General features: G+C 53.2%; 3 protein-coding genes across 3 annotated transcripts; 2 read left to right on the top strand and 1 right to left on the bottom strand.

The window, feature by feature from the left end:
* Nucleotides 1-154: 154 nt before the first annotated feature.
* TRIREDRAFT_63746 (uncharacterized protein) lies at nt 155-751 on the bottom strand (the record flags this gene model as incomplete). Its single annotated transcript, XM_006966233.1, has 3 exons — nt 155-232; nt 389-494; nt 606-751. 3 exons carry the CDS (start codon nt 749-751, stop codon nt 155-157), a joined length of 330 nt encoding a protein of 109 aa, XP_006966295.1.
* Nucleotides 752-1,344: 593 nt separating this feature from the next.
* On the top strand, nt 1,345-2,231 carry TRIREDRAFT_63632 (uncharacterized protein; the record flags this gene model as incomplete). The annotated part of the gene is made up of 2 exons (XM_006966333.1): nt 1,345-1,615; nt 1,687-2,231. The coding sequence occupies 2 exons, from the start codon at nt 1,345-1,347 to the stop codon at nt 2,229-2,231; spliced, it is 816 nt and encodes a 271-aa protein (XP_006966395.1).
* Nucleotides 2,232-3,079: 848 nt separating this feature from the next.
* TRIREDRAFT_49197 (uncharacterized protein) lies at nt 3,080-6,004 on the top strand. Its single transcript, XM_006966332.1, has 8 exons — nt 3,080-3,273; nt 3,351-3,432; nt 3,525-3,740; nt 3,838-3,973; nt 4,029-4,296; nt 4,369-4,944; nt 5,003-5,663; nt 5,725-6,004. The coding sequence occupies exons 1-8, from the start codon at nt 3,151-3,153 to the stop codon at nt 5,877-5,879; spliced, it is 2,217 nt and encodes a 738-aa protein (XP_006966394.1). The 5' UTR covers nt 3,080-3,150; the 3' UTR covers nt 5,880-6,004.
* The last annotated feature ends 8,827 nt before the right edge of the window (nt 6,005-14,831 follow it).

Here is a 14,831-nt window from a genome sequence, read left to right as displayed (position 1 = left end):
GTTTTGTTACAAATGAAAACAACACAGGCGTTGCCATAATGCTCGTTTTCGCCTAGAACTCTCTCCACTGGCGAGGAAGTGCTGAAGTTCGTCCTCCAAACGACGATGCGCTATTCGTTAATTTGTTTCTCTTTCCGTTTCGCCAACTTGCAATTTACTTCCTCTTCTGCTGGATCTTGTCCTCGAGGAGCTTGATGTGGTTTGTCAGCCGGGTGACGGAAGCTTGCAGAGTCTAATCAATGAGGGTATTAGCAATGCTCTTGTTTCACGTTGCGTTCGGATGATGTAGGAGAAATGGGTGAAGGGAAAGAGTAGGATGATAGCGCGGCAATCGCTCGACATGTCAGGCTACATGGACAGAGGTAGGTATCCAGGGGGAAGAACGCACGTAGATGTCCTCAGTGAGCAGCTCGTTGGATGCCCGGTATTCTTGCAGGACGTAGCTGTAGACGGCGCCGCCGGCCAGTACACTTCCGAACAAGAAACCAAAAAGACTAAGAGAATGTCGAGGTCAGCTAGCGACTCTCTCTTCGGGTACGCAATCGTAGCCGAGGCTAATTCGCGCGCCCCAATTTGCGTCGGCAAATATCTGGTGTTCGACATACCCTCCTCTGAAAGCGCCCATGGGTTTGCGCGCCGGCAGGGGCGCAGAATCGGCCATGCGCCGAGCGGAGGCGTGGAAGCCGCGAGACGAGAGCAGCGCACGGCGGGTGCCGCTGGCGAGTATTCTTGAGGAGGCGGGCGAGAGCATTGCGGAGCGTTTGTGTGGTGGTGCTGTGGTGGCGAGGGGAGGAGAATGCGGAGGTTTGCGGACGAGGGACCACTGGAAAGGACGGTATTAGTATGAGCTTGACGCTTTGAGAGGTGAATTCGGATCTGGCAGCTTACAAGAGTTAGTTATTCGCAAGGCTGCTCGAGTGCAATCGGGAGTGGCCTGTAATGTCGAGTATTGAACCGGGAGCTCTGAAGGTATCACGACAGAGCCAAGGTGTTGCCCAGCTTGGCGGCGGATTACGGGTTGTTCCGGCGCTGGATAGCCCGAGCGCAAGACAGCTGGAGAGAGCTGTCGCCACCTGGAGCACTTTTGCCCCACGGGTCATTTGGTGGAACTGACGTGCGTCCTGTGAGCTTGCATCGCGGAGCGGGTTCGTTCCTCTTTTCTTTTTCGATCTATTAATAATTCGATCGGAGCCGACTTCTCATTCGGGAACGACGGGACGCTTTCTAGGGCATTGTTGTTTATGATCTAAGCATCAATTGCTTCTTTTCCATTCTTTCAGCGACCTCGAGCTCCAGCCAAGACGCCCACGCGACACCATCCCACCGCGGGGACAGATCCGAACCATGAACAACTTCGGCGTCATCGAGATCGCGAGCGCAAAGACGACCTCGGCTCCCGGATGGGCCTACGTCCCCGATACGGGCGCGCTGCCCGGAGCAAACGCCCTGCAGCCGGCGAACCGGAAGAGAGCTCGCAATGCGCCCGCGGGCGTGACGGCTGGCGATTTGACGGCGCGCCAGGAGGCCAAGATTCGGAAGGAGATTGAGGCGCTGGAGAGGGATGGCGGGAAGGACAGTCTGATTCCCATCCCTGCGAAGAGCGGTAAAGGTATGTGTGTGAACGCGGTCACATCGTGCTGTAGCAGGGAGAGTTTGAGGTTGGCTAATTGAGGATTCGCTGTGCAGCTGCAGGAAAACACACGCCCAATGTGCGAAAGATATTACAGTCGCAAAAGACGTTCTCGAATCACCTGGACGACTTTCTGGCAATGCAGGCGCAGGCCGAAGGCGGTCCAACAGCGGCGAGCAATAACCGGCCGACCAATGCCAGCTCGAAACGCCCAGCCGGCAAACGAGACGCCGCTTCAGCTACTCCCACGGTCACAACGAAAGACGAGGATACGGCAATGGTTGATGCGGATCTGCCTCCTATCTTGGTAGGCTCATACAGGCCGCCGCCGGCTGCCCATCCCGGCGACAACGACCCGCTGCTGGTATCCCGCGTGCCGCCGGTGCCATCGGACGCAGAGCTGAGGAAGCTGCTCGCCCACCCGCCGCTTACATACTACGAGGCCAGGGGCAAGTGGGAAGATAACTACCCGACGCGGACGTTTTGCGAGGTGTGCGGGTACTGGGGACGTGTGCGGTGCATGAAGTGCGGGACAAGAGTCTGCGCGCTGGACTGCATGGAGACGCATAGGGAGGAATGTGTTACTCGGTATGGGTTGTGAGTCACTGACTCTATCTGCGGTGTTGGGTCTGCTTTTGAGAGTCTAGCTTTGATGATGATTATGACTCGAGGCTCAAGACGGAAAGGATGTTGGTCCTGGACAGGGACAGTTGAAGGGGGACTTGATGGGGGTGAATTTGAGATTGCATTTCGCGGAGTTTGGGCGGACTTCCATGTTTAGGATGAGAAGCGGATTTGATACCCAGTCTTTCTGTTTAGACAAGATATTCACATGCATATGGTTTACGAGTTGCTCCTGATGCTACTACAGCGGCTCCGATGTACGGCCAAGTTGTGTCAGACGCGGATATAGGATGGATGACTCAAAGTGAAGGGTTGAGTTTGATGGCGTAGCAATACGCTGTCCTATGGCTTGAGAGGGCTACATACACGGATCGGGGCAGATACTGGGCTTCACAATACTTGAAGGAGGCAATCCATATGTGAACAAGGAGTTTGGAGCTGTATCGAGCAACTTGGAGTGCACTTGCCAGGCCATCGAAATTGTAACTCGCCTCAGGCATAACGCAACATGCCGCACAAGGATTGGCACTCCTTTCTCATGTAGACGGACATAGATAGGCAGATACTAGTAGCAGCCTGGGGCACAATGCTCTTGTGATCCCCCGCGCCGTATCATCTTCCGCCTTTTTCAATGTCTCATCTTACAAGCCAGCTTGACTCACTGAAGTTGGATTCAACTGATACCGCCGCGCGCATTCCGAAGATCTGCCGCCACTGCTGCGATAAACTGTGACTCAACCCCACCTCGCGCCTAACTGATAAAGAGACCAAAGTATTTCCTGCCCCTCCATCGAACGACCGGCCTCCAAGACAAGCCAGTCATTTCTGTCTTTTACGATCTCGATTTCCATCTTCTGTTCCAGCCCACAGAACGAAGCCGAGAGAATTCGATCGCCATGTCTTCCGACAACGCCGACGTCCCGAAGGCGGCCGAGGGCGCTCCTGTCCAGAGCCTGCCTTCGCGGCCTGCGAAGCAGCCCAAAGAGAAGAAGGCGGCTGGAGGAAAGGCTTCACTGGAGGTTTGTTACCGAGACATGCTTTCGTTTCTCGCAAGGAGATATGGGGATGGAACATGTGCTAATGTGAATGCTTGCAGCTCCCCGTCCTCCCCGAGTTCATCCAGCACCGTATCGAGATCTACGACAAGATCAAGGCCAAGCGCGAGGCCGAGATAGCTGGTTCGTTCTGCGCCACGGCGATTTTCCCCATCCAAGCCCCTGGACAATTGTTTTGTAACGGCTGGGATGCTGACAATTGCTTGTTTCCGCAGCCAAGCCTCGTGAGGAAATCACCATTTCTTTGCCCAATGGCAAGGAGGAGAAGGGCATTGCCTGGGAGACCACCCCTGGCGCCATTGCCCGAGGCATCTCCAAGTCACTGTTCGAGCGCACCGTCATCTCCAGGGTCGATGGCGAGCTCTGGGATCTTACCCGACCTCTTGAGAAGAGCTGCAAGCTGGAGTTTCTTGACTTTGAGGACGAGGAGGGTATGTGACACAAATACCTACGACTCTGTCAAGAGGCATACCTGGAGAAAGGCATACCTGGAGAAGGGGATGGATTTGGGGACTGACTGGTGTACAGGCAAGAAGGTCTTCTGGCACTCTTCCGCTCACGTTCTCGGCGAGGCTTGCGAGAAGCGATTCGGCTGCTACCTCTGCAACGGACCCCCTACCACCGACCCTCCCGGATTCTACTACGATATGGCCAACATGGAAGGGTAAGCGATCATTTAGATCCTTTGGCCAAGCGCAGTCTACTGACCGGCTCTCCAGAAAAGTTGTTCAGGAGGAGGACAAGAAGGCGCTGGAGTCGCTGGCCAGCTCCATCATCAAGGAGAAGCAGCCCTTTGAGCGTCTGGAGATGACCAAGGAAGAGCTCCTCGAGATGTTCAAATACAGCAAATACAAGGAGTACTTCATCAACCAGCGCGTCCCTGACGGCACCACCAGCACCGTCTACCGATGCGGCCCTCTCATCGATCTTTGCAGAGGTCCTCACGTCCCTCACACCGGAAACATCAAGGCGTTCTCCGTCCTCAAGGTAAGATGTCGTCAGCTGTCGCAAATTTGTTTGCGACGGGGGGCTATCGACCTACTAACACGTCTGCGGTAGAACTCGGCCGCCTACTGGCTCGGTAACAGCTCCAACGAGTCTGTCCAGCGTATTTCCGGAGTCTCATTCCCCGACAAGAAGCAACTTGAGGAGTACAAGACCTTCCTTGAGGAAGCGGCCAAGCGCAACCACCGAAAGATTGGCCTCGAGCAGAAGTTGTTCTTCTTCGACGAGGTCTCCCCCGGTTCCACCTTCTTCCTGCCCCATGGCACCAGGATCTACAATGCCATGATGGAGTTGATCCGCAGCGAGTACAAGAAGAGGGCTTTCGACGAAGTCATCAGCCCCAACGTCTACAAGTCCGATCTGTGGAAGACGTCAGGTCACTGGGGACACTACTCCGAGAACATGTTTACCTTTGAGGTCGAGAAGGAGACCTATGGCCTCAAGCCGATGAACTGCCCTGGCCACTGCAGGATCTTTGCCCACTCAGATGTCAACTACAAGGATCTGCCATGGAGGATGGCTGACTTTGGTGTCCTTCACCGAAACGAGTTCTCGGGTGCCCTCACTGGTCTCACCCGTGTGCGCAGGTTCCAGCAGGACGATGCCCACATCTTCTGCACAGTCGATCAGGTATGCTCGGACAACATGACGTACGTCAAGGAAGCGGCTATTGGCTAACCATTACCAGATTCGTGACGAGATTGAGGGTTGCTTTGACTTCCTGTACAGCGTCTACGGCCTGTTTGGCTTCGCTTTCAAGCTGAAGCTCTCGACCCGGCCCGAGAAGTTCATCGGCGAGGTGGCTATCTGGGATATGGCTGAGGGCAAGCTGAAGGAGGCTCTGGACAACTTCACACAGAAGATTGACTCCAAGTGGGAGGAGAACCCCGGTGACGGTGCCTTCTATGGCCCCAAGATCGACATCACCGTCTACGATGCCCTGCGACGAGAGCACCAGTGCGGCACCATCCAGCTCGACTTCAACCTGCCTCAGCGATTCAAGCTGCGTTACCTTGCCGCCAAGGACGAGAGCAGCGCCAACCGGGACGCAAGCGACCCCGACCTGCCTGTCGGCTATGCCCGACCAGTCATGATTCACCGAGCCGTCATGGGCAGCTTCGAGCGAATGTTTGGCATTCTTACGGAGCACTTTGCCGGCAAGTGGCCGTTCTGGCTGAGCCCTCGCCAGGTCCTGGTTGTCCCGGTGATGCCCGCCGTCAACGACTACGCCAAGGAGCTCCAGAAGACGTTCCAGAGCAAGGGCATCTACATTGATGTTGATCTGAGCAGCAACACATTCCAGAAGAAGATTCGGACTGGGCAGCTGGAGCAGTACAACTTCATCTTTGGTAAGAATCCCCAACGCCTTTCACATTGAAATAGCTGCTAACGTGCTCTTCTTCTCTTCAGTCGTCGGAGCGGAGGAGGCCAGCTCACGCACCGTCAACATCCGAAACCGAGATGACCAGAGCACACAGAGCAAGGGAGCGCTGATCCCCGTGGACGAGGCTCTGGAGAAGCTGCTGGCCTTGAAAGAGGAGAGGAGACTTGTCAACAAGATCTAAGTGCTGTCGTTGGGCCGGGATATGTGCGCGAGCGTGGGGGGACTGGCAGAAGTGATGTCGTCAGAGCGAGACGTGCATGGACTTTTACCTCTTGCGTATGTACACGTGGCTACCGGCAGACCAGGAAAAATGAAAGGGACATACAAAAAAAAAGGAAACAAACGAAAGAATATCATTATCTGTACTTGAGAAGAACTGTGTGGTTGCTGCCTCTTGTGGTATGAGAAGGGATGAGAATTAGAGTACATACATCTGAAGAGGGTTTCGGCGTCTGCGGGGTGTGAGGGGAAAGGGAGAACTGAGCCGTTAGAGGAGTCGGAGGGTTATGGGATGGACAAATGAGAAGAAAGGTCAGCCTGAAAGAAGAGGGATGAGTCGCGTGATGCTGCAAAGCCTGGTTGGTGTGTGAAGAGAGGGGGGGGGCATGAAGGCCCGGGTTGGGCATTTACGGCTTTCTGGCGTTGTAGTCATGTTTGCGAATGAATGCGTCTGTTGGGAGAGTCTTGGCCACACGCCCCCAAGGGAATACGTGCTAGTACTTGGTTTTGTGTGATTTGACTGAATGTGTCTCTCTCTGGGTGTTCGTATTTTTGACCATTCTGATGGCGAGAAAAAGGGTCGGTGTTGTGTATAGGCTGCGGATGCTTGAGTAGCGTTGCTCGTACAGGTATGTATCAAAAGCACATTGGTTAGTTATGGGTGTGTAGGCGTATCGGGGCTCGGTGAGTGTAAGGGGGTTGGTGCGCGGCATCGGGGCATCAGGCATGCATTTTAGGAGTATGTAGTATGAGGTTTCAGGCTTGGTGAGCAGCATGCTCACGCACTTTGCTCCTTGTTTGGGACTGTTACATGTAATATGTAAGTAGGTACGAGTAGGTACAGTATGACGCAGTTGAATTAACCTTCTGAAAGATGGTGATTTAAGGGTATCTACCTATGAATGAGAGATGGAGGTTTGGGGGAAGTTTTGTGAAAAAGGCCGGGTCTGCGTCTTTGATGTAGGGACTTTGAGATAAATAAACAGATATGTGAAACTGTGTGATGTTGATTTGGGTGTTCTTTTTTCCATTCTAGTGTGCTTTTGTAGGGGAAAAGAGGGTTTGCGGAATACAATAACAACAGGTTATTTCAGGATGTAATAGAGAGAGGGTGATGGTTACGGATTGTTGTGTGGCTCGCTTTTTGATTACACATGATGCTGGTGCTGTTGCTGATTTAGACACACCTGTTGTTATTATCCTGCTGCTGCTGCTGCTGCTGCTGCTGCTGATGATGATGATGATGAATATAGACTACGGTTATTTTACTAATACGACCTATTGCCGTAGGAGAAAGGAGGGTGGTGGTGGTGGTGGTTGGCAGTATGACGGGAATATCTAGTGCAAGGGGAACATGGCGACAAAGTTCACGTTGACAAGAACGTGGCGGGCGGGAACGGGATGAGGCGTTCGTTCCGCTGGTCTCGTCATTAATCCTTTTTTTCTTAATTTCTTACCGTACATAGGTACTGTTGGTAGGTGGGTAGGTACTTGGTTGGGATGGTTTACCTATCAGCGGAGGAGCAGTTCCGAATTGGTCGCATGTCACCTCTGATGAGGGGGGGGAAGTTGGGGCCGGTCTGTCTCCCTTTTGGCGCGAAAGGCAAAAGGCAAAAGGTAGGGTAGGGTAGCATCTTGTTCCCCGTTTGGCGATGAGAGATGACAGTTTTGGAGGGGGAGGCAAGCGGACTGGGGGGTTGTGTCGGGTTGGGGGGGGGACATGTCATTTGTAGTAGTACTGCTAGTATTACTCGCTCTTTGCGCGTTTTGGCAAGCCTTTTGACGAGAAGAGGAGATGATGATGATGATGAGGGGAAAGCGAGAGAGAACGAGGAGAAAGGGGAGTTGAATGCGGCGTGATGTGTCACATATGCGGGACGAGGCAAGAAATGATATACAAGGACAAGGCCGAGTTGGGAGGGAAAGAAGAAAAGGGCTTTCTTGTTTGGGGAACGGTGCTCCGGTGGTTTTTTTTTTTTTTTTTTTTTCTTTTTTTTTCTTCTTCTTTGAGGGCTGTGTGTTTGTGTGTGGTGGTGGTGGTGGTGGTGATGTTCTGCAGTGTGGGAATCTTGTACAGGATCGTGGTTGAAACCGGGGAATCGGTCTGAGCGGTATAAACCAACAATCTGAGAAAAATAAATGGACACGGTTTATCTTCAACAGGCTGTAAGAGGGAGGTGAGGAGCGTGCCGATGACCTAGCTGGTCCCGAAGAGGGAGAGAGCTGATGGTGATTTTGCAGAGTCCGCGGAGAAATATGGAGATGGAATACAGCCTCTTTTTGGGTGTTTGAAGGACGATCTTCTTTTTTCTTTTCTTTTTTTGATTGATGATTTGGGGTCAGGCCTTCTTTTCTTTTCTGACGAGGTAATAGTAATAATGTTAGATGGAGCTGGGCTGACCAGGGCTTGACGGCAAATAAAGTAAGGCCGAGACGGGCCATGTTTCTGGCATTCGTCTCTTCTTTAACCGTCTTTTTTCTTGTTGTTCTTTTGTGATACTACTCTTTTGGCGGTATGACCGAGATCATCCACGTGGGGAAGTGAGTTGTCGATTTCCCTCTGCCATTTCACGTCATTCTTGTGTGCTCTTCTTCGGACTACTCCGTGTGTCTCTTGTGTGCTTGCCTTGTGGTCGTATTAGATAGAACCTTTGAAATGTTCCCAATGTGGAAGATGCAGAGTGGGAGAGAGAAAGAGAGAGTGTGTGTGTGTGCGGCATGATGATGATGATAATGACATGGACGAGCTTCATGCCCTCGTGCGGCATCGCGTCGTCTTTCTCAGACGTAGTCAATGTAGGTATCATGCACGGACGTCCATGCCGGATGCTGGGTTCTGAAAAGTTGGGGGGATTTCCGGGCACACATGCTTTCGAGAGCTCGCATGCTCTGGACAAGCCTGTAGATGCGAAAAGCCGGGACTAGGGCATGGCATCAATGTACAGACAGGACTTGTAATACTAACTCGTAGGTATGTAGATGAGATAACTAATACCTAGGGGTCGAGGGCATCCTCAGCCATGATACAAGCAGAGATACATACCTACACACTGTAGAGCACAGGCATGATCCGACAATGGCCTTGCCTATTCTTGCTGGGCTTGCGAACATTTGTTTGCATGACAAGTCAACTGATGAATGGTCTGGCGTTTTGGGGATTTGACCAGTAACAATATCATGACCTAGAAGTGCTGATACTAAGGTAATAGTAGGTCGGTGGTAATAGGTAAGGACCAGGTACGGGAGTTGACGTGGAGCCACAAGCCCATACTATTCCATGCCTTCGTTTCTTGTGCTCCATACTGTTAGTATTTCGTGTGAGGAGTCTGGATGGGCTGATGGCCGAGGTGAAAAACAAGCTTGTTCGTTGTCGGCCGTCTTGATATGGTATTACGGAATGTCGCCGCAATGGACTGATGTGCGACTCGCAGCAATGAGCTTGGCTGCTTGGGCAGCATGACAGACGTCGACGTCGATACAGACGAGCTCAGAAGATGAGCAAATGCAGCACGCAGCACGCATCAAACAACCCTACATATTATCGTATAATAACGCGTCCTGCTATAATATCCAACCAGGGTTTAAGAGGCTGTCCGGTCTGTTTGTGTGTTGCTGTAATATCCACCGGCACGCGGGAAGTCGAGCGCCGCCAGACAATTCTGATGGACTGCAGTCGCCTCTCCACTGAGCAAATGATCCGTCCCTTCACCATCGCGATGGCCGTTCTGTTTGTATGCAATCGAGCATCACTGCTACTGCATGATTCGTACAAGCTACTACAGTGCTCGTGCATATATTAATCCGGTGGCTGCTGCCCAAGCCTCGGCGGCTGTGATATTACACGTACACGTACCAATCAATCAGCCAGCCATGGCCCTCCTTGGCACAATCTCTCATCATGTCTCTTTGTTGTTCCCTCCGCCACGAGACGGGCTGGGAGGGGCGAGGTCCATAAGAGGAGAGACGGCATGTTATTAATACTATGTATATATGGAGTGACGGGGACGAGTTGGTTGGCAAGAGGGGACCTTTTTTTTTCTCTTGAGATTTCTTCTTCTTTTGTCTGAGGGGGCCAAAACGGGACATTGAGGCAATAGGTCATCTATCACAAACTACAGCGCGACCGGTGAAGGAAAATATGGATCCTGTATGCGGGCAGGGCTGCAAGGTGGCCACACCCCTTTGCGGTGGTCCAGCATGTTCCCGGACCCTCTCAGCTGGACGGAGGGCCGATGCAGAGGCAGAGTGAGGCAGACTCGTGGCTTGTGATATCACGGGCATGGCATGGCATGGGGGGGAGGGGATGAGGATGGGATGGGATGGAGGGATGGAGGGATGGAGGGAGGGGGTGATGGGACGACGAAGGGGGGAGGGGGAGGAGGGAAGGGCAAGATGCAGTGAAGCCCAACAAGAGGGACGATGGCGTCTTTTTTGGGGAGAAAGATAGGGAAAAGAGACGAGTGACGGGCTGCTCCTGTTTTGGGGAAGAGGCCGAAGGAAGAGGCGATGATGCTACTACTACTAGTACATGTATGGAGGAATAGCACATGCTGGATGGGGATGACGGGATGACGAGAGGAGACAGCATATGAGAAGACAAGAGACAAGAGAGACAAGAGGGCTTGAGGACTGCATGACTTTGTTCCGAGTTTGGTGATGCTCTTCCCATCAAGATGAGCAGGATGTGGCAGGACCCTGGCTGGCAAGACAAGGCCTTGAATAACACGTATTGCCAGACCCTGACAAGAAGGAGGACGGCTCAGCCAGCTAGTAGAGAGAGCGTGTGAGTGTGTGAGTGTGCGCGCGCGTGGCTGTCACACATATTCCCGCAATGCTGGAATACATGTATGTAGTACTATCGTAGTCGTAGTAGTGCCCATTGCTATTTCCACTGGTGCGCATCGAGGCCCAGGAGAGGGAGAGACGACGTGCCTCGGCGGTGACGAGCATGCATGTAAGTATGTAGCCAGGCCAGGCCAGACCCGAGGACAAGCATCAAAAGCCTGGGGGAAGCAAGAATTGAAGCTTGTCAGGGATCTAGTAGTATCTCTCTTCTGCAAGGACATGCATGCAGCAGTGCCCTGTTCTCGTCTTTTTTTTTCTTCTTCTTCTCCTCTCTTTCTGCTGCTTGGCAATTTGTTTTCCTCTGTGATATCATTCATTCGGATGGATCCTCTTGTTCGCCCAATTGTTTGCATGAATCGGGCCAGAACGAAAACGAACGCCTCGTGCGTCGTCAATGCATGGAGACGCCGACGAGGAGGAGGAGGAGGAGGAGGAGCATGTCACTTTTTTTCATCGAGGAGATCCTGGCAGAAGATGGAAGGTCAAACAGGGCCTTTTGTCCAGTACTCGATAGTAGTAATAATAGTATGCGGCAATTTCGTCCACCTGGCCGTGTCGTGATTGTGCTGTATCACAAGCCGAATTCGGAATTTCATTTCATTTTATGATAGAAACGATGGAAGAGGCAAAGATGGAACGGGGGACAAAGAAGACGAGTGGCTTTTTGGGAAATGTGAGAGATGAGATGCCGTGAGGTGATGAAGTAAAGAAGGAAGTGGGCGATGAGATTTTGGTGACTGGATCACAAACCCGCGAAAAAAAAAAGGGAATCGGGTACTGACGTCTCTTGTGTTCCTACTTTCCAGGCTTATTTCTCTTGATGCTTTGTGTTACATACCATCTACTACTATAGTCGACTGTCTTCAGACGATAGACTCGGGACGGCTGGTGAGTGGTGAGGTACTTGTTGAATACCTAACACACTCTGCTCGCCGTCGTTCTCGTTGTCGGAGTGCAAGTCGGCATTTTGGAGACCGAGGAACAGGGCAGGGAAGAGCCGTCTGGTCGATGATGGCGCATGCACGATGCCCTGTGCTTGTGCTTTGTTTGTACCTTGGGTAGTTGTCATCCAGCCCATCAACCCTGACAAGACGCACCCCCCCAAAACAACCTTGAATCTGCGGCAGCGGATATATTACAGGGGGGGGGGCGAGACAAGAAGCGGGCACCAAGTCCGCACACTTGCAGTTGAGAGTCCATATTCGTGCCGTGCCTGTCTGTAACTGTGCCTGTCCCTGGGGATGTGTATCGTATTGGGTACATACATACCTAGGTAGGACTCATTACTGGACATGACTGATGGACGAGATCAGCCAAAGATCACCTGCAGATGAATGAGCACCAACGTGCAATGGATCATCACCATGTATTCTACCTAGGTATGGAACTGATTTTGACCTCTTGCCGCCCTGTCTGTCTGTCTGTCTGTCTGTTTGTTCGCCCAACAATAATAATAACCAGCGACATCCGGCGCTGTTTGCGCCACCACAATCCGCCAGCCTCGCTCACAGACCCAGTCATCATCATCATCATCCTCCTCCTCATCCTCCTCCCGTCCACCCAGCAGCAAGCCATCGTCAACCTGCTCACGCAGGCTGCAGCTCCCAGCGCCACTTCTGTCGCCGCTGGCCAATGCCGCGGGCGTCGTCCGGGCTGTTGTGCGACGCTCCAGCATAAAAAGGCCCGTCTAGGCGCCGGGCTCGCACGTGCAGCTCTCGAGGCCGTCGCTGGGCGTCGAGTGATTCAAGGATTGGCCGAGCAATAACGAGGGAGGGTCGTGGTGTAATACCTTGCCTCCATACCTGCTCGTACATACCTCTGTACATACATGCATATTAGATACAGTATCATCACTCCAGGCAATTGCAGTGCAGCAGTGCAGTGAAAGCGGTCCACCTTGTCATGTAGGTAAGGTAGGTATGAAGTATGTATGTACAGAATGCTTGGACAGACCCCGGCCCGGCTGTGAGTATGAACCTAGGTAATAGGTGATAGTTGTATGTCCAGGGGGGTGGGTGTTTGTTGATGGGTATCTGGGCTCGTACATGTATGGCGTGCGTCTCCGTGGCGGACAGTCAAACGGCATCGTCCCCAGCAGAGGCAGCAAGGCATTCGTGTCTTACAGTAAGTAGGTTCTGCTTTTCTGTAAAAGGCATTCTGCAAGTTTATTACCTAGAGAAAGACGAAATCGAGGTAACGTGCACGACGAGCGGCGTCCATCATATTTTGGGAGGGGGAACCGCCCCCAGTCCCGGTTTTGGCGCCTATTTTGGCAGTGCTCGGAGAGTGGCCTCCTCACCAAACAGGCCGCGCATATGATGTGTCTGATTCTGGACCTTCTGTCTGATGCATCTTCTTCTCTCCCGCAAATTAAATCAGAAATCCTCGCGACGACAACGACGGCCAGGCCGCAACCGGCGCTAACGTCGCCTGTCTTATTTGATCTCTCTTTTTTTTTTTTTTCTTTGGCTGTCTTGATTGATTGTCTGATTGATTGATTGATTGATTTGTGCGCCCCCTCGACCGCAAGCTGGCGAACAGCATCGCGTTCTGCCAGCCATCGGCGTCAGCCCTACGTAGCTCGACGCTTCCTCTCAATTCTCTCCTTGTTGTCTCTTCTCTCAAACAGCAGTGCAGCCGGAGGGCCCAACTGAAGAAAAAGTGACAGCTGAGCCAAAGGTGACCAGGAGGCGAGAGGGGACAACTTGACTCGCACCAAACGAGTCGCTGCTCTTGTTCTTGTTCAACACACACCTCTTTTCTCTCTCTCGTTTTCCCGCTTCCTCGTCTCTGATTCGTACTTTTTGATACATCCATGCGGCAGCCGGTATTAAAGCTGGGGCCTGTCCACAACCTCGCGCCAGCCCGTTGAGCCTCTCTGCGACTCAAGAACGCCCTTTTCTGCATGCCGCCACCGCAACCCAACTCTCCCAACTGCAACCTTTGCCCAACATTTAGTACATACCTACATACATACGTACATCGCATAGCAGGGCGGCCATATCGATAACGAAGAACGACTTGGACGCTCGCACTACCTTCCTCGCCCGCTCCAATCCTCAAATCACCTACTCTCCTCCATCATCGGCATTGTCGCCGAGCGCCTTCACACCCACCATCACGAGAGCCGTCTCGGCCGGTGTGCCTTTCGTCAGAGCACAAGCCAGCTCTTCCAGGCCCACCGCCATCCGCTGCCGACTCCGAACCCAGCATCCTCGCCAGCATTGCCTGTCATCGCCATCGGCGACCTGACGGAATCCCATTCCACAAGCAGTGCTGAGGAAGAGCTGCCTCGCCTCTGTATCGTCCCTTATAGGTGCCTGTCTTCCATCTTCGACCTCGCCTCAGGTACCCGGTCAGTCATTCGACCCTGCGCGCCAGACAACGCCTGTATACCGAGGCTGCGACTACGGCGCCGGTGGAGGCTTTGCAGCAAGCAGCCAAGCCCCAGCGTTTGAGAGACTAGTGCGTGGGCGAGTCAACTAGGATACATCAGGTACCCAGCTGGGGCTCCCTCCGCCTGAGGACGGGAGCAGCAAACGGCGGTATACCGGCATCCAATCGCGATCTTGGGGCGGTTCTCCAGCCTCGGCCATCGCAAGACATTGGGAAGACACTCCAGGAGGACCAGGACAAGGTGCCGTTGCAGCAGCAAGGGCAGTAGCTCTTCGACGACGCTGGAATACCTAGAGTAGCGCACGGCTGCCGGGTCACTCGTGCCTCCGACGGCTTGGATCGTTGCGCCAAATCAAAGCAGGCAAAAACAGAGAGCGCGCGACAGGCCCCTGCTTGTGTATCCAATTCTACCAGGGGAACAGCGGCCAGGGCCCAGCAACCGGCGGCAGAAAACGAAAGCGGACAAGGCACAAGTCGGAAAGCAGGCCGGCTGTGCGCGTGCGCTGCCGCTGTCCCGTAACACCTGGCTCCCGAGCCTTGTCGTCGCTGACAGTCATGCGATCCGAATCCCTTCCACTGCCGCAGGACGATGGGATCGACGAGTTAGACGACTACGACGAGACCGATGTCCCTCCTCCTGAGCGCTGCGTCTACTGCATCCGCTATCACAGCT

Source organism: Trichoderma reesei (genome assembly GCF_000167675.1).
Source record: "Trichoderma reesei QM6a unplaced genomic scaffold TRIREscaffold_12, whole genome shotgun sequence".
Lineage (NCBI taxonomy): Eukaryota > Fungi > Ascomycota > Sordariomycetes > Hypocreales > Hypocreaceae > Trichoderma > Trichoderma reesei.
The sequence above is the reverse complement of the archived record's forward strand: the minus strand, read 5'-3'. Positions and strand labels throughout refer to the sequence as shown.

Coding starts and splice junctions, on each gene's coding strand:
- TRIREDRAFT_49197 (XM_006966332.1), top strand. CDS start 3,151: ATGTCTTCCGACAACGCCGACGTCCCGAAGGCGGCCGAGGGCGCTCCT. Junction 3,974..4,028: donor GATATGGCCAACATGGAAGG/GTAAGCGATCAT, acceptor CCGGCTCTCCAG/AAAAGTTGTTCAGGAGGAGG. Junction 4,945..5,002: donor TCTTCTGCACAGTCGATCAG/GTATGCTCGGAC, acceptor AACCATTACCAG/ATTCGTGACGAGATTGAGGG.